This window comes from Neopelma chrysocephalum, unplaced genomic scaffold (assembly GCF_003984885.1).
Source record: "Neopelma chrysocephalum unplaced genomic scaffold, ASM398488v2 Primary Assembly neopelma1_200, whole genome shotgun sequence".
Taxonomy (NCBI): Eukaryota; Metazoa; Chordata; class Aves; order Passeriformes; family Pipridae; genus Neopelma; species Neopelma chrysocephalum.
In genome coordinates, this window is record NW_020897862.1 from 1,862,568 (window position 1) to 1,882,330 (window position 19,763).

At 44.3% G+C, this 19,763-nt stretch overlaps 1 protein-coding gene across 2 annotated transcripts in view; it reads left to right on the plus strand.

Annotated features, from left to right (window-relative positions):
* The first annotated feature begins 790 nt into the window (after positions 1-790).
* The window catches only part of MTOR (mechanistic target of rapamycin kinase), a 61,016-nt gene continuing 42,043 nt past the window's right edge, over positions 791-19,763 (plus strand). Inside the window, exons 1-28 of one of the 2 annotated variants that reach the window (XM_027702864.1) lie at positions 791-953; positions 1,331-1,439; positions 2,704-2,936; positions 3,298-3,498; positions 4,211-4,345; positions 4,784-5,059; positions 5,373-5,481; positions 6,312-6,498; positions 6,689-6,817; positions 7,439-7,683; positions 8,016-8,231; positions 8,866-9,071; positions 9,589-9,711; positions 10,053-10,142; positions 10,228-10,320; positions 10,826-10,960; positions 11,190-11,319; positions 11,501-11,751; positions 12,598-12,639; positions 13,759-13,845; positions 14,403-14,570; positions 15,394-15,506; positions 16,103-16,265; positions 16,515-16,607; positions 17,290-17,436; positions 18,249-18,391; positions 18,999-19,161; positions 19,280-19,425. In XM_027702864.1, coding sequence (XP_027558665.1) covers positions 834-953; positions 1,331-1,439; positions 2,704-2,936; positions 3,298-3,498; positions 4,211-4,345; positions 4,784-5,059; positions 5,373-5,481; positions 6,312-6,498; positions 6,689-6,817; positions 7,439-7,683; positions 8,016-8,231; positions 8,866-9,071; positions 9,589-9,711; positions 10,053-10,142; positions 10,228-10,320; positions 10,826-10,960; positions 11,190-11,319; positions 11,501-11,751; positions 12,598-12,639; positions 13,759-13,845; positions 14,403-14,570; positions 15,394-15,506; positions 16,103-16,265; positions 16,515-16,607; positions 17,290-17,436; positions 18,249-18,391; positions 18,999-19,161; positions 19,280-19,425 — 4,253 coding nt within the window. In that variant the 5' untranslated portion in view covers positions 791-833. The remainder of the gene's footprint in view (positions 954-1,330; positions 1,440-2,703; positions 2,937-3,297; positions 3,499-4,210; positions 4,346-4,783; positions 5,060-5,372; positions 5,482-6,311; positions 6,499-6,688; positions 6,818-7,438; positions 7,684-8,015; positions 8,232-8,865; positions 9,072-9,588; positions 9,712-10,052; positions 10,143-10,227; positions 10,321-10,825; positions 10,961-11,189; positions 11,320-11,500; positions 11,752-12,597; positions 12,640-13,758; positions 13,846-14,402; positions 14,571-15,393; positions 15,507-16,102; positions 16,266-16,514; positions 16,608-17,289; positions 17,437-18,248; positions 18,392-18,998; positions 19,162-19,279; positions 19,426-19,763) is intronic. The other variant, XM_027702865.1, reaches the window with a different exon arrangement.

Sequence of the window (19,763 nt, forward strand, 5' to 3'; positions counted from 1 at the left end):
ACCCCCCGGCTTCTCCCTCGCCCCAGGGGAATCCTCTCCCGGCTCCCACCTCACGCTGCGATCCCTGTGGACCTCTGGGGAATGTTTAGGGAGAAGCAGAGGAAGTTTTGGTGTTAGTGCTCGGTTTGGGCTTATGCAATATGAAAATAGCGGGGCGGGGGGTGGTGTCAAGCCTCTGAAATGCTCTTGGTGTAAAGAAAGGCCCCTGAGAAAGTTTGGTTGTGTGCTGTGGTAGGAGAGCCCCGGTTGCAGTGGTTGGTGTTGCTATAAGTGGACTTGCCATCTGTAAATATCTGCTGGAGGATGTAATGCTTGCCAGGCCCTGAGTGCTGAGTCTTCCTTGTGTTGGCATAACACTGGGATTTCCGTGGACAAACTTGGATGGAAGTGTTCAAGGAGGAGTCAGATAGGATAGTGGTCTAATCCTGGGAATGATTGTGCCTACTTCTTGTGGGCTAATTGCAAACCCCAGTCTGACACTGCTCTTTTTCAGCTGTTGCACGACCATTGATTTAGAATTAGATCACCATGGGGCACCTGACCTGCTGCAGTGTATTTTGGTGTTTGAGGAACTGGAGAGCAAATAGGCTGGGGGTCAGGGTACGTGGTGATACAGTTTTATCACAGGCCTAAGGAATATACTCATTTCCTGTAATTTTATGCTCTGCTGGCACAGCATCCCTGCATGCCATAGGATGTGTGCTTTGAAAACAGGCAGCAGGAGCAGCCTCAAGGAAGAAGCTCAGGTTTTTCAATTCAAGCAGTAAAAAAAGAACGTGTCTCTCTGAAGAACTTGCAGGACTGGATGCCCCCGGGCCCCACCTGCCACCACCATGTCGGGCACCGTGTCCATCCTCCAGCAATTCGCCAATGGCTTGAAGAGTCGCAGCGAGGAGACGAGGGCCAAGGCTGCCAAGGACCTGCAGCACTATGTCACCATGGAGCTGCGGGAGGTGAGTGCTGCAAATGGGATCATTCCTCCCTGTGTGTCCTCTGAGGGCTGGGTGCTCTGGCAAGGGAGATTTTTGGAATATGGAGGCTGGTCTCAGAGAGGAGACGGGGCATAGCAGGGAGCTTATCTTTGCCCTAGCGTGTAGAAGAGGTGAGTTGGTGACACAAATGGGTGGTCAAGCACCACAGAATATCCAAAATAAATAAACTTACTGCATACAGGGCACAAAAAAGAGATGCTGTTTTGTGTTTGCAATGGGTGGTTGATTTAATTTCTTTCTGTTTAAGTGATTTAAGAAGTATTGTGTTTATGGGGGTTTTGGGGGCAGGAAGGAGGGAGAGAATGCTGAAAGCTGATTTGAACTTTTTGCTTTTACAGATGAGTCAGGAAGAATCTACCAGGTTTTACGATCAGCTGAACCATCACATATTTGAGCTGGTCTCTAGCTCTGATGCAAATGAAAGGAAGGGTGGCATTCTGGCTATAGGTGAGTGAAAGGGCTTAATGCCTCTGGTGAGATTTCTCTTCATACATCTGTCTACAGAGACAGATTTTCAAAAGGAAGGAGCTTTTATACTCAGGGCCTGATGTCTGCTCAGTAGGCTCATTGCTGGGCTCTCAGAATCTGTCTGAAGTGTCAGCATGGGAGCTGCTGAGTGCTGAGAGTGGCTGAAAACCTGGTGCTTAATAGGCCCTGAGCTCCTCCAGGAGTGGAGCATCAAATGTGAGTGCTGAGCACGTGAAAATTCTGTTCTGGAGCTCAGCTGCAAACACTTTGTTCTGCCCATTTATATGTATCAGGGTGTGCTGCCTTTCTCAACTCTCTTCTGTCTGGGGAGGCTGATTCTTGTTATTTAAATTTACCTGTCTCCATAACAGCAGCTTCCATCCCTGGGAAGGGCTCACCAAGCTGCTCTGGTTCTGATCAGCTGCTCCATCGGTGGCTCTGGTTGTTTGTTTGCTGTGAGGTGGCAGAGCTGCATCTCTTGGGGAAGTCAGCTTGCATAAATACTTTGCCTTCCAAGCAAGTGGGTTGTGTTGTAGCAGTTACTTCTTTACTAACCACAGGAGGTGTTTATGGTTTAGGCTCACAGAGCTAATCATCCAATCCCAACGTGTTTGAAGACAGTGAAAGTCCCTGAACTAGAGATATCTGTTGACTTTACCTGATCGTGAGGTGATGGTATCACTTCAAAATTGTTTCTGTGAATTTAGTGGTGTTGCAAGTTGCTGGCTTGACACTCCTGGACACTGATAGCTTCTTTATCTACAGGGCAGGTACAGCCCAGGCACTGGCAGTGAAAGCTTCTGCCACACTGCTGCCTGATGAAGTGCTTCCATCCTGGCCAGGACAGACCATCTCTAGGGCTGAAGGGGAGAGCATTTCCTTGGTCCATTCAGTCTTTGACTTCTCTCCTGAGGCAGACCAGCCATAATAGTTGCATGTGGATGGATGCCTTTCTGTTGAGAATGGGTCTGTGATCTTAGGGTGGATATTTTCTTTTCTCTTTTGAAATTAAAAATGTGGAAAATCTATGAAGCTACTGAATGTGTTTTCCTGCTCACTCAACAAGTTCCGGCTCAAAAGAATATGAGCTGGAATATGTTTGAATATGTTTTTTTTCCCTGTGAGGTGTTAATGGGAATCTTAAGGAATGGATAGGGAACACTAACTCTTATCCAGGGATTACCTGCTGTCTGCCTCACTGACTGTTAAGGAGAACCTACAGCATTGCTCCCTCTCTCTGCAGCAAGCCTCATTGGTGTGGAAGGAGGTAATGCCACCCGAATTGGCAGGTTTGCCAACTACCTGAGGAACCTGTTGCCCTCCAACGACCCCGTGGTGATGGAAATGGCCTCCAAGGCCATCGGGCGGCTGGCGATGGCTGGGGACACCTTCACAGCTGAGTACGTGGAGTTTGAGGTGAAACGGGCTCTGGAGTGGCTGGGAGCTGACAGGAACGAAGGGCGAAGGCATGCAGCTGTAAGTGATCTTTTTGTTGTCCTCACCTGTTTTGGAACGGGATGGTTGGGGTTAGAGAACAGTGGTGGGAGATGTGCACACAGAAAGCTGCGGAAAAGCTCTGGGAATGGCTGCCAGTCTGTGTCTGAGGATCTGTGGTGCTCTCATGGCAGATAGTGCTGCCTCGTTGTTTTTACCTTAGCCCAGTGACTAAAGAAGGCTGAGACACTGATGTGTAGGAACTGCAACAATGTGGAGCTGGAAACAGTCAAACTCACAGATATCGACAGTCTAAATAAATGATACTACGCTCTACAAGTTACGGGGTTTATCTCTGGGTGCTCATCCTCCAGATTGTTCCTGTTTCCCTCCCCACCTCCAGGTTCTTGTCCTGCGGGAGCTGGCAATCAGCGTGCCCACCTTCTTCTTCCAGCAAGTGCAGCCGTTCTTTGACAATATATTTGTGGCTGTGTGGGATCCCAAACAGGCCATCCGAGAGGGAGCTGTGTCTGCCTTACGAGCCTGCCTTATCCTCACCACGCAGCGGGAGCCGAAAGAGATGCAGAAGCCCCAGTGGTACAGGGTGAGAAAATGACTTTGTTTTGAAGCAGCCCCTTATAATGCAATGCAGATGGTCAAGGGCCAGATTTCAGAAGAGCTGGCTAAGCTAAGAACCTGTGTCAGCTTTGTCAGGAAAAAACTGCCTCCCTTTGAAAGGGTTGAAAATATAATGGATTCCAAAACGAGTAGTTGCTTTAATGCACTCTAAAAGTAAGAAAAAGACTTAACTCCTTCAAGAATCCATTGCTTTATCTGTGGCTCATTTTCAGCTGTTTAGCCTGACATAGTTTTAGAGCCATGCAGTCATCTATCTATTGTCATCTCTTACTAGCAGATGGTTTTATTGGTGCAAATAAAACCTAAATGAGAAAAGTGAGAATTCTTTGGTCTGAACCTTCACTTTGCTGCCGTTGTCAAGCTTCACGATATCAAATGAGTTTTGGGCCTTGCAGTCAAATGTTGTGAACTTGGATTCCTTATAATCAAATAAGTGCTGATGGAGTTTATACCATGCTGTTTGATTAGTGCTGTTGAAAATGCTTTACAGCAGAGTCTACAACTTTGAGGGTGAATCTGAATTTTGTTCTGTTGTAGTTCTGTTATTACTCAGCTGAGGTTTGTGGCTACTCTTGGAAAATTCAGGGCATCAGTAACTCTTGACTGGCAGTGCTACTTCATTTCCACAGGCTCTGTTTCTGCATTAACACTGAGATTTTTTTGCTTTTCCCCCCAAGCATACGTATGAGGAGGCTGAGAAGGGCTTTGATGAGACTTTGGCCAAAGAGAAAGGAATGAATCGTGATGACCGAATCCATGGTGCCTTATTGATCCTCAATGAGCTAGTGAGAATCAGCAGTATGGAGGGAGAGGTGAGCAAAGGAACAAGTTAGGGATCATAGGGATGGATTGACTGACAGTGTGTAGCAACTCTGCAGTCTGTGGAAATATCCTACTGTGTTTGCAATGGGGTTGTTGGGTGGAAAAGTCATCTGAATGTGGAGTCAGAGCATTGATTATTACAAACTGAAGTGTGTCAGAGAAATGACAGGGACGAGTTTGGGCTGAGGTTGTGTTAAGCTCTGATGGAAAGGCTGTTAACTGGATTAATTACAATGAAAAAGAATTTTCTATGCAATGAGGACTCTGTTGCATGTTAGATACCCAAATATTTTTAGTGGGTTTTGCTCAGTTGATGTTTTACAGCCATTTGGATATCAATTACACAGGATGCTGCTCAGGAGCTACTCTGCTGGAAGTATCTTATTCAGCTACTTTTTATTTTTTTAATGCTCTTCTGCTTTGTCCAGCGCCTTAGAGAGGAGATGGAAGAGATCACTCAGCAGCAGCTTGTGCATGACAAGTACTGCAAAGATCTGATGGGCTTCAGTACCAAGCCTCGGCACATCACTCCCTTCACAAGCTTCCAGTCTCTTCAGCCCTCCCAGTCCAATGCTTTGGCTGGTCTCCTGGGGTACAGTGCTCATCAAGGAATCATGGGGTTTGCAACCTCTCCTGTCCCAGCAAAGTCTACTTTGGTAGAAAGTCGATGCTGCAGGGATCTGATGGAAGAGAAGTTTGATCAAGTAAGTGTTCATTCTTCAACTTGTCTACCAATGTTCACAACATCTGTTCTGGCAGAGCAATTGTCCTCTGTGTCCTTACTTAGCAGGCAATACTGCCTAGTGCTGAATTGAGCCTTCAAAACTCAATAATTATATGAATCCTGGCTTTGTCATTGTCTTGGAGCAAGTGATTTACTTCCTTTGGAAACAGCCTTAATTATCCATCTTTCTGATGGACTCTGAAGCCAAATGCCAGTAGAATGCCTAAAAGCACCCAGGTAATAAACATTTGTGCCAATGGCCATCCTTCTAAGCCCAATCTATCTCCTTTCAGGTCTGCCAGTGGGTTCTCAAGTGCAGAACCAGCAAAAATTCTTTGATCCAGATGACGGTTCTCAATCTCCTCCCGCGGTTGGCGGCTTTCCGTCCTTCGGCATTCACAGGTGACAAGACAGATGGTTGGATGTTAGAAATGTTGCTGAGATTGGGCTGGAAAGTGTCCAGCTCTCTTTGGTCCAGATGAGCTTGTGCAGGCAATGCAGCAGACCAAATGTGGTGCTTGTGAGATGAGCACATTGCTCCGTGGGAGGGCAGTCTTTTTTTTCTGAATAAGTGTGACTTGATAGCTGATGCCAAAATGTTGCTCTGATGAAGAAAATAGATTGAAATCTATTGTCTGAACACTGTGATCAACACCATAACACATAGAACCTCCTTTTTTTTTTCCCCTCGATATGTCAGACTTAGAGTAGAATTCTGCTCTCTTGCTCCCCCTCAATGTATCTCGAATATCATCAGAGTTCTCTTCCTTTTTCTCTGTTGCATGTGCTTGGAAATAACAAGTAAAAATGGGAAATACCTACCACCTTTAAAGCAGTTCAGTTGATTTATCAAGCAAGTTTAGCAGAGTATCAGAGTTGGAGACAAGCTGCTCTTAGTGGGCTGGAACAACTTTTCTGTTGTTTTTCCAAATTTCCAATCCATCACTATGAAACCAAAATGCTTAGATTTTATTTGTGTTTAAAACCCGGTACAATAGGGCTTTTTAATAGCTCTTTTATTTTGGTGATTTTTCTTTTTAAAAACAAAACCTTCTGTGGTTATAATTTTTATTATATGGTGACATGTGTTTGCCACTGATCATGTCAGCAAATTTAATATGACTCTGTCTTGTTCCCTAGTTTTACACTTGTAACGGTTTGGTTGCAAATGTGATGCAACTGTATAAATGTAAATAAATTCTAATATGTGTACTGTTTTCTCTTGTGGGCAGCTGATCAGTATCTTCCAGACACCATGAATCATGTTCTCAGCTGTGTGAAGAAGGAGAAGGAGAGAACAGCAGCCTTCCAGGCCTTGGGTTTGCTCTCTGTGGCTGTGAGGTCCGAGTTTCAAGCTTACCTGCCAAAAGTCCTTGAAATCATAAAAGCAGCTCTTCCCCCGAAGGATTTTGCCCACAAGTAAGTATGTGAAAGTTGGAGAAAGAAATTGAAACACCTGTTCTTTGAATAGTTTTTGTGATATGGGATTAAATTATTGTATTAAAACCAGAAGTTATTTCTGTTAGGCTGATAACGCAGAATAGGATGAGGAAAGATGTTTGAAAAATATTGACTCCTCCCAATGAACTTTTATGTGATCCCTTTCCAGGAGGCAGAAATCTGTGCAGGTTGATGCCACAGTCTTCACCTGCATCAGTATGTTGGCACGAGCCATGGGACCCAGTATCCAGCAGGACATCAAAGAGCTTTTGGAACCTATGCTGGCTGTGGGCCTGAGGTAAGTACAAGGCACAGGAACATATTTTCCTGCTAGCCACAGGATGGCATTGTTGGCCCTACAGAATGAGACCTTGAGAGTCTTCAGATTGAGAAGGAAGATTATTGCTTTTTAAGTGATCTATCAGAAGATCAGTGTAGCTGTTTCAGAAGAATAACATGTTTGAAGTGTTAAGGTGTCTGTTGGGTTACTTCAGAGCATTGATATCTTTCACCTTTGGAGCTGACAGTTCCTTTTGGAAGAATTAATGAAGCTTTAGTATGGGAGGATGTGGAGAAAATATCCAGGTAGCACGGAGCTGTTTAAATTATAACAATGTTACCAGCTGGAATTGAATTGAGTTGCTTTTTTATTTAAAAAGCACAAGTGTAACGAGTCATTTAGATTTGTAACTGTTGTAGCAGTGTGTGCTGAGGTCCTGGCAGTTTGCTCACCAAGTTCGTACTGGAAGGTCATGATGTGTCTGAGTTCACACAAGGCCCCTGTGCTGTGCTGGCAGGTGTTGCTGTCATGTGTGAATGTCCACTATTATCTTCTGATGGGCAAAGGCATAACTAAACAAAAAGGGGAAATATGCCCCTCATTGCTCCTAGTGACTCTCTGCCTGATTCTTGCCCTCAGCCCTGCTCTGACGGCTGTGCTGTACGACTTGAGCCGTCAGATCCCCCAGCTGAAGAAGGATATCCAGGATGGGCTGCTGAAAATGCTCTCTCTTGTTCTGATGCACAAGCCCCTGCGACATCCAGGCATGCCAAAGGGCCTTGCCCACCAGCTTGCCTCCCCCAGCCTCACCAACATCCCAGAGGCCAGCGATGTGGGGAGCATCACCCTTGCCCTTCGCACGCTTGGCAGCTTTGAGTTTGAAGGTAAGATGGAATAAGGGAGTGGGGGCCGAGGGGTAAGGGATGTGACACTGGAGCAATGGGATTGAGTACAAGCAGCAGGAAGACTCTGAGAGCACGTTCTTTAAACTCCTGTGATAAAACTGGTAATGGAGGTGTCATGGGTAGGCTTCGCGAACGAAGATTTGGGAAGGGCTCTACCCACGTTTCTTGCAAGCGCGTTGGTGGCTAAAAAGGCCAATACGAGAAAGGCATGTCCGGTTGCAAAAGGCACAGCAGAAAGACTCCTTAGATGGTATATTCTGCAAGGAATGGAGGTGTAAGCCTGTGTTTAACTCTCATCTTCCTCTCTGCAGGCCACTCTCTGACCCAGTTTGTCCGGCACTGCGCAGACCACTTCCTGAACAGCGAGCACAAGGAGATCCGCATGGAAGCCGCCCGCACCTGCTCTCGCCTGCTCACCCCCTCCATCCACCTCATCAGTGGCCATGCCCATGTGGTCAGTCAGACAGCAGTGCAGGTCGTGGCCGATGTCCTCAGCAAACTGCTCGTGGTTGGAATAACCGACCCAGGTTGGTGTGGGGTTCAGAGAGAAGGGTTCTCCTACCACGTGATAATTTTATTATCATGATGATGTTAAGGTTGTTATGGAATTTGAACGTATTTGCCACTAAGTTAAGCTGTCATTGTTTATAAATTAGAAAGAAGTCTCCTAATTTCTCTTCCCAGATCTTGATTTTTGAAGTATGAATAGAACAATAGTGCAAAATGCTCTAACTGTGCCCTTGGTAATCCTTTGAACTAGGTAGAGCCCTGAGACTTATTTTGCTGTTGTTCTGGGTCATGACCTCCAACTTTATCATTGTGAGAGGGATTGACCCCTTCTGTTGAATATTCCTACTTGATTTTTTTTGTTCTGTTAGTTGTACTCACCTCAGGTTACCATGTTGCATCTGGAAGTGCCACTTGCAGGTGCAAGAGATTGGCACTTCACAGACCTGGTTATTGGGGCAGTACTGAGCAGCAGTTTGCTGACCTGACCATCCTGTTTCTCATGGGTAAAACACTTAAGTAGTGTCTCGCTCTGGGGAAGCTCTTGGCATTTCCCTGACATTGTCAAGTTTTTTTGAGGATGGTTTGTGAACAAGGCAATAAGATGAACAGGAGTTTACTTGCATTTAAAGAGAAACAAATGTGTTCTTGCAGACCCTGACATCCGTTTCTGTGTGTTGGCTTCCCTGGATGAGCGGTTTGATGCTCACCTTGCCCAGGCAGAGAACTTGCAAGCTCTCTTTGTGGCCCTGAATGACCAAGTGTTTGAAATCCGAGAGCTGGCCATCTGCACTGTGGGGCGCCTGAGCAGCATGAACCCCGCCTTTGTCATGCCTTTCTTGAGGAAGATGCTGATCCAGGTAAGGAACAGGGATGTCTGATGCTGATCCAGGTAAGGAACAGGGATGTCTGCAGGGAAAATAGGGTACTTGGTATTGAAACTAAGGTGGTGTTAAAGAACTGGAGTATCTGGCTGTAAAAGCGTGGAGAGTGGGGGAATATCTCCCTTTTGGAAAACAATTATTGCCCAGCTTAGCAGGTTTGAGCAAGTCTTTAGTGATGGATGTTTGGAGTGTAGCTCTATGGATGTATTAGGAAAGGATAGCAGTTGTTATTTCATGCAGGAGTGCCTTCCATCTGTGTTGAAGAAGAATGTTCTGTGGTGCTTTTAGGTGGTACCACTTTATAAACGTAGATGGTTTTGGAACCATCTCTTCAATTTTATGCTAATTAACTTTGTCTTCATTTAGACATAAATTACTCGATGGAGTGAAATGTAGAACACCCTCTACAAGTGCTGAGTTTATAACAGAAGAGAAGGAAATGCAAAGAATTTTTGCCTTCCCAGTTTTCACGCTTCCATCGTTTCTTGTGCAGATCCTGACGGAGCTGGAACACAGTGGTGTTGGCAGGATTAAAGAGCAAAGTGCCAGGATGTTGGGTCACCTGGTTTCTAACGCTCCACGCCTCATTCGTCCCTATATGGAGCCCATCCTTAAGGTAAACTTTCTACATTTCCTGGAGACTTGGGAATGAGATGACATGGCAGGTGGTTACATGACCCTCACAAGCTGCAGTTCTTTTGCTTCATCATAGCAGGAAAAAAAACTAGATTGGTGTGGATTTTACCCACAGTCATGCATGTAGGGGACAGTGTAGCCCAACTTGATCCTGGTTTTGCATAAAGTTTGTCACATAAAAGTTTCCTTTACTGTTGAAATGCTCACCGTGATGCAAGTTGAGCCCCTGTGGGGTCCATTTCAGGTGTCAAGAAAAGGAAAGATAATTCTGAGTACTCTTTTAAACAAATTCTAATTTGTTATGTTCTCTGACACCCACAGGCACTGATTGTGAAGCTGAAAGACCCTGATCCAGATCCAAATCCGGGTGTGATTAACAATGTCCTGGCTACCATAGGGGAGCTTGCACAGGTGGGAATACTGCAGGTACCTCTTTACCATGCTTGTAAAGGTTTTGGCAATGCTGGATGAAGGACTGATTTTTGTCTTTCAATAGGTCAGTGGGCTGGAGATGAGGAAGTGGGTGGATGAGCTCTTCATTATAATTATGGACATGCTACAGGACTCCTCCCTGCTGGCTAAAAGACAAGTGAGTGTTTACAACTGCACTAAACTTGACAGCTGCTGTGACCAGAGCTGTAACAAAATATCCCTGTCTTCCATCATAGCTGCTAAAATGAACCTTTAAATCACTCAAGTCTCTGGTGGAGTCACAATGATGACATACAGGTGAGGGATTGCAGTGCCTGTCTGTTGAGATATAGTACAGAGCTGTTCAAGGAAAAAGAAGGGAAAAAAAAAAGCTGCTTTTATTGGAAGACTTGGACTCACTGAATTGAATGCTTATTTGAATTGTACCTCTGAGTGAGGGCAGTTGTGGCAGTCAAAGTCTCAAAAGATTTTTGATTACCACTTTCTTCACTGTTGCTTATTGAAAAATGCTCTTTATAGAGGCTTTGGAACCACGGACTGTGGTTTGCACTGTGATCCTAAAGTGCTCCAAGAAACTTTAGAGAAGTTGAATGATTGATGGATCAAAAGATGTAATAAATTCCCTGATCAAAACTAATCTTCTCTGGGCTTGATCTTTCCAGGTGGCTCTCTGGACACTGGGACAGCTTGTGGCCAGCACTGGTTATGTGGTGGAACCATACAGGAAATACCCAACTTTGCTGGAGGTGCTTCTGAACTTCCTGAAGACTGAGCAGAACCAGGGCACCCGTAGGGAGGTATGAACATGGACCTGCCACACAACCACTTAGAAAAGCTTTTTGGAGAGAGAGCTGTCAAATAAATGTGTCTGCATAGATTTGGGGCGGGGAAGGAGAGGTCATTGTTGCTGCTGATCATAATACAATGAGCAGAATTAGGAGGGTGAAAGTGTTGAGTCAGTGAAATGACCTCCAGCAGCTGAATGGAAGGCATTGATTTTTTTTATTTTGGCTTCTCTCTTACCAGGCTATCCGTGTGTTAGGGCTGCTGGGTGCTTTGGACCCTTACAAACACAAAGTGAACATTGGCATGATCGACCAGTCACGGGATGCTTCAGCCGTCAGCCTTTCGGAGTCCAAATCCAGCCAGGATTCCTGTAAGCACCTGAATTCCTTTCAGATAAATAGCTTTATGATCTACAAACAGATCTTGACTGTTTCGTTGTTGCTTTGTTTTGTTTTTAAGAGTTTGCCTGCTCTTCTTAGCAAATTATTGCCCCTGAACCCATATTCAAGACCATTTAATGCAGAGCTGTGACACTGCCTTCTTTCTCCTAGCTGACTACAGCACCAGTGAGATGCTGGTGAACATGGGGAACCTCCCTCTGGATGAGTTCTATCCAGCTGTCTCTATGGTGGCCCTGATGAGAATTTTCCGAGACCAATCCTTGTCCCAACACCACACCATGGTGGTCCAGGCCATCACCTTTATCTTCAAATCCCTTGGGCTGAAGTGTGTGCAGTTCCTGCCCCAGGTCATGCCAACGTTCCTTAATGTAATACGGGTTTGTGATGGTGCCATCCGAGAGGTGAGTGTTCCAGGGGCCTCTCCTTCTTCCTGTTCCACTGCCCAAAACTGAGAATCCATTCCTTTGAAGAGAATGTGCCTGGCTTTGGGCATTGCTGTGCTGTGTGTTGCTGCCAAGCATGCTGCAGAAGTGAGGTTCAGCTTTGCTTTTTCCCTCCTGTGAGCGTTTAGTAGGATATCCAATGGAAACAATTTTCCTGCTTCTTATTGGAACAGCTGCTTCTGAGCATAATCCTTAGGAGGCCAATGTTTGATTCTGTGTTTTCATCAAGCTGGTCTTGTTCAGGAAAACAGCCTGTGAAGCTTCCAGAGCTTTCAGTGATCTCTGTGTTAATGTGCTGTTGCAAGCAGTGTTATTAAATAATAGAGGTCGATGCTTCAAATTTCTGGTGCAGCCACGTACTTTGGCTCATCCCTGAGAAGGAAAATTCAATTTGATACAGTCTGCTAACATTCAGAGCAGCGTGGGTGGTGATTCCACAGCAGTGCTTTCTCTTCCTTCCCACTTAAGTTACAGTTTTAGAAGGAAATGAGAACTGTGTGAAGATAATAATGGGACTTAAGGTTCGCCAGAGATGGCTGCTGTTTGCCATGGCTTTTCCTCAGGCAGCTGGAATCTCTAGGGTGGGAAGGGCAGTTTGTACTCACTGCTGCTGTGTTTTATGTGGGATGGGTGCTCCCTTAGAATCCCAACCCTGCTATAGAACCACTGTTTTCTCCCAGACTGAACTACTCAGATTGGAAGGAAACCACCTCACGCGCCTGGGTTGGCCGAGCTCCTAGACCTGACTGATCTAACTTGCTTGAAAGCTATGCAGTTGTGCACACTCTGTTTAAAAATTTTCAGGTAAAAGAAGATGGTGAAAGTGTACTGGGGAGAAGAGCTGAGGTGGGTACACGTGACACTAAAGCCTGAAAGAGGCAGGTCCTTGTCCTGTATGTTAAACATCCTCTCACTACACCGAAGAAAAGGCACAGTACGGGAGCTCAGGGTTCATTTTTGGTAGATGTAGGTGTACTGCTCTCACTAAAGAAGCTGATGTGGTTTCTTACTTACTTCTCACAAAAATGTTCTCTCTTTTTCTGAGCTCCACTTCGTATTTTGTCACTGTAGTCTCCAAAAGCTGCATGAAGAAATGAAATTTAACATATGATAACTTACATTTTCCTATTTTCCTAGAGGAAAAAAAGGCTATATATACATCAAAGCAATTTAGCCTACATGATTTCATACTAGTTTAAAGAGTAAATTCATTGTCATGATCGAGAATTTAAGATTGTGTTGTGGCAAAAGAAACTGCAAAACTGCCATAGTATATCTGAATAAAACTGTCTCAGTCAAAATTCTTCTTGGTGTTGAAGAATGGATGGTGCAATCAACCATCTTTAAAAAACAGTGGTATTTCTGGCAAGGACCTAACTGTGTTCCCCAGTAACTTTTCACCAATATATCTTGGTGGGGATGGGAAAGAGTACAGAAAGAACGTGTACCAGTTTGGTTTGCAGGCAGGGGGAAAAGGCTAGGGGCTAAATTTTTGAAAGCATCCTCCAAATCTCAATTACCAGGCTCTGTAGTTGTTTGTGCTTGCAAGTCTGTTCTGCCACTGTCAATTTGCTGGCACGTTATAAACCCTTATTTGTGTGCTTGACTGTCTGAGGCTTTGGGCTCACAAAATTTTTTATGCAAGGTGGGGGGGGAACCCAACCACTAAACCCAAAACTGCTTTTCTTCCCCACCCCACTCCAAAAAACCCCCAAACAAACAAAACCAAAAATAAACAAAAACCAAACACTTGGGGAAAAAAAAAACAAACCACAAAATGCCACCAAACCCAAATTGCTGAGCTGAAGCTGCCAAGAATTTAGCCCCAGATTTTGAGCATATAGGAGCTGTGCATGCTGTTTGTTTGGTAAATGAGCTTGCAATTGCCTGTGAAACACCGTTTACCCAGTGTGTCTTTGATATTTGAATAAGCTACATTGATCATGACACGTTTCTTCCTTCCAGTTCCTGTTCCAGCAGCTGGGAATGTTGGTGTCCTTTGTGAGAAGTCATATTCGGCCCTACATGGATGAAATTGTCACCCTGATGAGAGTGAGTACAACCTTTAAGCCAGCATTTTACTGTCAGAAAAAATGGACAGTGTTTTTGTCACTATCAAATGTATCAATTACTTCACATGAAGTGCAGAATTGCATGTATTTGAAGTAATAACTGTATTTTGAAATAACATGTTATTTGAACAACAATATACATTATTACCAGCACCTGCAATAAGAGCCAGCTCCAGGTTCTGCTGGTGACTGAGTTCTTTCCAGTGCTTGGATTTTGTGCACTTGCTACTTTCAGAAACGTAGTGTTAGCAAAAGATGCCTGGAGTTCATAAATAGGTGTCATTTCACTTAATTTTCACTTGCTGTTTGCAAAAGCTTAGAAGGATTAGGAAAAATCAGTTGCCCAGAGGTTGTTTTTATCAGCTATAAATATAGTGAAGGTGCAGAGTGTTTTAAAAACAGGCAGTGTAACCCTTCCCTGCAATCTTGAACTTATCTAGAGACTGTCTCCTACAGTTTGCTTTTCTTGTAATTGGTGCAGCTCAGTTGAAGAACTGCTGAATATTTTTTTTTCCCTTTTTTTTCTTCCTTCTGTAGGACTTCTGGGTCATGAACAACTCCATACAGAGCACGATTATCCTGCTTATTGAGCAAATTGTGGTAGCTCTGGGAGGTGAATTCAAGCTCTACCTGCCCCAGCTCATTCCTCACATGTTACGGGTCTTCATGCACGACAACAGCCAGGGGCGCATTGTCTCTGTCAAGGTCAGTGGGGGCTGCAGCAGCTGCTGGATTTGGGCACTGCCCAGGCAGGTACATGCCCAAAATGCCATGTTCAGCAGGGCTTCTTGCTTGTGTGTTGCAAGCAAATGGGACCCAGTGGCCTCAGCAGTGGCTTGGTGTGCAATGATGCAGACAGCACTTTAAAGTGCAGGGTTGAAACAGCTTCTCACTGGATACTGACTTGTTTAAAATGGGTCTTGTCTGTGATTTTGAGTCATTTGACTTCGGGTCATTTGGGTCAAAGGAGGTGATTCTTTTCCTCTACTCTGCTCTTGTGGGACCCCACCTGGAGTACTGTGCACAGTCCTGGTGTCCCCAACATAAAAGGGACATGAAATAGTTGGAGCAAGTCCAGAGGAGGCCATGAAGTTGGTAAGGGGACTGGAGCACCTCCCCTCTGGACACAGGCTGAGGAATTTGGGACTATTTAGCCTGGAGAAGAGAAGGTTGCATGGAAACCTCAGAGCACTTTCCAGTATCTTAAGGGGTCTACAGGGAAGCCAGAGAGAGAGACTTTTCATCAGGAGCTGTAGTGATAGGACAAGGGGCAATGGGTGCAAACTGAAAGAGGGGAAATTTGGGTTAGATATTTAGGAAGAAATTTTTTTACTATGAGGGTGGTTAGACACTGGAAGAGGTTGCCAAGGGAGGTTGTGGATGTCCCTGCCCTGGCAGTGTTCAAAGTCAGTTTGGATAAGGCCTTGAGCAACCTGGTCTGGTGGGAGGTGTCCCTGCCCATTGCAGGGACTAAATGATCTTTCAGGTCTGTTCCAGCCCCTTAAGATTCCATGATTTTTCCCTCCAGTTATTGAATGCAATCCAGCTCTTTGGAGCCAACCTGGATGACTACCTTCATCTGCTGCTACCTCCCATTGTGAAGCTGTTTGATGCCCCAGATGTGCCCGTGGTGGCTCGCAAGTGAGTGCTGGTGGCTTTGCAGTCTCTGTTTCCCCTGTGATGTCCGAGTTCTGCAGTGGCTGCCACAGCCATGTGTAGAATGGAACACCACTTAATTCCTTCCACAGCTTTTTCTCTGTGTTAAATCATTGTGGAAGGTTATTTTTGGTTGGACATCACAGCACTGTTGCTAGCTTTTTGGTTTGTTATTTTTGGTTTTGTGTGTGTGTGCTTGTGGGGTTTTTTTGTTATTGTTTTTTTTGTTGTTGTTTTGAGGGTTTTTGTTTGCTTTTCTGTTTTGTGGGGTTTTGTGGTGTTTCTGATTGGTTGTTTTGTGGGGTTTTTTTGTGTGTGTTTTTTTTTGGTTTTTTTTAAATTTTTTATATTATTATGACTTTGTTTTTATTTTCTGGTTCTCACCTGCCAGTATTTTAGTCACTGCAACTTGCAAGCTGTCCTGCAAGTACAAGCTGCATTAGCAGACTTCTGGTGGCCTGTTTTTCCTATTGCTATTAGTCCTGGGAAGACTGGGCACTTGGGTATTTTTACATCTTTTTTGTTTCTTCTTTCTTACACCCTGAGAGATAAGTTCTTCCCTCTTTTTCCTGTGACTTTAGAGCTGCTCTGGAGACAGTGGATCGCTTGACAGAGTCCCTGGATTTCACTGATTATGCCTCACGGATTATTCACCCCATCGTACGAACACTGGACCAGAGCCCTGAGCTACGAACAACTGCCATGGACACCCTCTCCTCTCTGGTGTTCCAGCTGGGAAAGAAGGTAAGATTGTTCTTTAGCTTGAAAGCTCAGAGAAGGAGAGACTGTCCCAAAGATCGAGGCTTTAACGTTGAAGTTTTTGTAGTGGATTTTAAAGAAAACTGATTTTTCTCCTCTTAGTTTTTTCTGGAATCGGGAGTTACTTGAAATCAAACTGTCAGAATTGGTTTCTTATCAATGAAACAGAGGTGGAATTATGCTGCTCTTGGTGCCACTGAGTAACAAGCTTATGATCTACATTCCCTTGTCCAGTACCAGATTTTTATCCCGATGGTGAACAAAGTCCTGGTGCGACACAGAATTAACCACCAGCGCTATGATGTTCTCATCTGCAGAATTGTAAAGGTGAGTTGTCAAGTGTATATATAGTTGTTTGCTTAAGGGCACTTTGGAGGTGGTGTCATGTAGAAACAGATGTAGTTGGAACCCTCACTTTGAGTTACTCATACAACAAGGGATGGTTGTTGCTGTAATTGAGTGCTAAGAACAGCTTTTTAAGGAGACTTTGAGATTACACTGGGAAAATTACTGTATTGGTGTTAAATATTTCCTGTAGAAAAATCACAGCAAGTTCTAGGTAAAACTTAGACTTGTAACCAATGTCATTAGTATTTTTTTTCTTGTTAGTTCATACATGTGGATTTAACCTATTTTCCCACAGTTATAGGCCTTAAGGAGACCTTGTTATCTCAGTTTTTTCTGCAGGATGTCCCACATTTCAAACACTCAGTAGCTGGTGTGCAATTTAATTAGTGTGCAGCAAGCAGTACATTGCTGTTCTCTGCTTACTCAAATAGGCAAGAGTGCTTGTTTTAAGGTGTATTATTTTGGCTTTTTATCCTGGGCAATAGGAGTTCTTAACAGTTACCTTGAAGCAAAGGGATATCATTGGAGTTCTCTGGTTTATAAGGTGTAATTGTTATAATGAAACAGGGTTGTTTGCTTCCCAAGTTTTGCTGTAAATGCTCTGACTTTATCATCTGTTTTTGTATGTGGGTGTATCTTCACTGTAAGGCATTTATTGCAGGGCTACACTCTTGCTGATGAAGAGGAGGATCCCCTGATTTATCAGCATCGGATGTTGAGAAGCAACCAGGGAGAAACTTTGGCCAGTGGTCCTGTGGAAACAGGTCCCATGAAGAAATTACATGTGAGCACCATCAACCTGCAGAAGGTAAGACTGGAACCCTCACAGCGTGAGTTTGCTGCTGAAGGGAGGAGCTGAAGGGTCACAGTGAAGGGGTTTGTTCAGTGCATCTGATCTACCTTTATTTACATTGCTTTTCTGTTGCCAGTTCTGTACAAAACTGAGGTCAAAGTAGTGCCTGAGGCTCTTTAAAGTTGCTCAGCACCTTCTAATTCTAAAGATAGGAGCACCTGAACTATCAGTCTATTAATGGTTGTGAAGTAATCTTGACACTTGCTTGTTATGTGAAATATGAACAAGATTTTCTAGATCACAGTGAATAATCTCAAATTACTGGAGACATCTATTTTGGAACATCCGCCTTTCTTTTATTTTTTGTTTTGCTTCTTTTATATCTTAGCCCTATATTCTCTTGAAACCAGAGCTTAATAGCTAATGGCTAGTCTGAACAGTAAATACATGTAGCACTCAGTTCAGTAGTGGGGTGGATTGGCTTGGAAATGCTGGACTTAAAAACGTAATTCTAAACGCATTAAGTATTTTTAAGCTGATGCTTCAACAGTGGCTTCAACTCTTCATGTATTTTTGTAGAGAAAAGATTACTCATGTTAAATACTTGCCATGTCATGGCAGGAATACATTTAGGGAAGATTTCTTAGAAATGAGACTGAAGCACTGCGGATTATCTGGTGTAAAGGTAATGGATTTCAGGGAACTGAAAAGGGATTCTCAGCATGTGGTTTGGAGCTGTAAAGCAGAAATGCTGCCTGCTGGTGGATTTCTTCTGCTCCTGGATAGTGCTTTGTTTGATAGATGAATTGTCTTCCTTTGTCCTGCAGGCCTGGGGAGCAGCAAGAAGAGTTTCCAAAGATGACTGGTTGGAATGGTTGAGGAGATTGAGTTTGGAGCTGCTGAAAGATTCCTCCTCACCATCCCTGCGCTCGTGTTGGGCCCTGGCTCAGGCCTATAATCCCATGGCTCGGTACAATATTTCTGCTTTCTCCATTTCACTTGAAATGGCAAATGCAAGCCAGAAATTGTAAGGAAAAAAGAAAGTTATTTAGAAGCTCTTAGGTTTCATAAATAAGAGATAGTTCCTGCTTTGGGACAAATCAAAGAGCTGGCAACTCAATTTCATTTCCACAGTTGGCTGCTCCACAATGTGCACAGAATCTTTCACTGGAATTCTGCATATTAGTCTAGAAATAGCATAGGGCACAAAAGTGTAGCTGGAAAAACAGCAGAGTATGAAATAGTTTTGAGGATCTACTGTGGAGGAATAAAAATGCCTCTGAGTGGAATGAGCTGCAGTGTTTTTTTGCTACCTGTACATCTGGAGAAACTTTTAGTCTGACAGCACGAGAGTACAGTATTTCTATTATTGTAGTATACCAGCCTACTCTGTTTTTTAAATTAAGGTTTTACAGAAGTTAGCTTTGTAGAAACTAATCACCGTTTATTGCAGGTAGACATATAAGTGCATTTTGTAGCTCTCTTTCTCTGAATAAGAAGGCAAGTCCACTGTCAAACAGACTTTTTCTCATGAATAGTGAATCCCCACCTCTCACTCTCTTTGTGTCCCTCCTCAGAGACCTCTTCAATGCTGCTTTTGTTTCGTGCTGGTCTGAACTGAACGAAGACCAGCAGGATGAGCTGATCCGAAGCATTGAGCTGGCCCTGACTTCTCAGGACATTGCAGAAGTCACTCAGACACTGCTGAACCTGGCAGAGTTCATGGAGCACAGTGACAAGGTAGAGATGCTGTTGGACAACTCTTTTCTCCTGGTGGCTGGCCTGTGGAAAGGGTGTGAAGGGTTCCTGACTACTTTGTTACACTCATCCTGGTTTTGGCGCGTGTGCTCCTTTCCAGGGCCCGCTGCCTCTGAGAGATGACAATGGCATTGTCCTCCTGGGGGAGAGAGCTGCCAAATGCAGAGCATATGCCAAGGCCCTTCACTACAAGGAGCTGGAATTCCAAAAGGGTCCCACCCCAGCCATTCTGGAGTCTCTCATCAGGTAGGACCACAACTCATGAGACTTCTGCTCTTGCAGTAGCACGTGATTTAGGACACTGTTAGGATTAATCTAGGCAGTTCCTAGGATTTCACTGTCACAAGACTTCTTTGTGGGCTTACTGACTAGCTTGCAGATGTGCACTTGTAACTGCTGAGTTCTGCTCTTCTACAGTGTGGTTAAAATTATGATAGAAGCCCTGGGAAGTTTTGCAGGAAAAAGGTTCTGATTCCCCCCCTCACCCTTCAAACTCAATATGGAATGGAATGAAGTGACTGCAAGTCAAACGAGACAGATTTTTATTTACACCTACATGTAAATAAGTCAGAAAAGTTGAAATT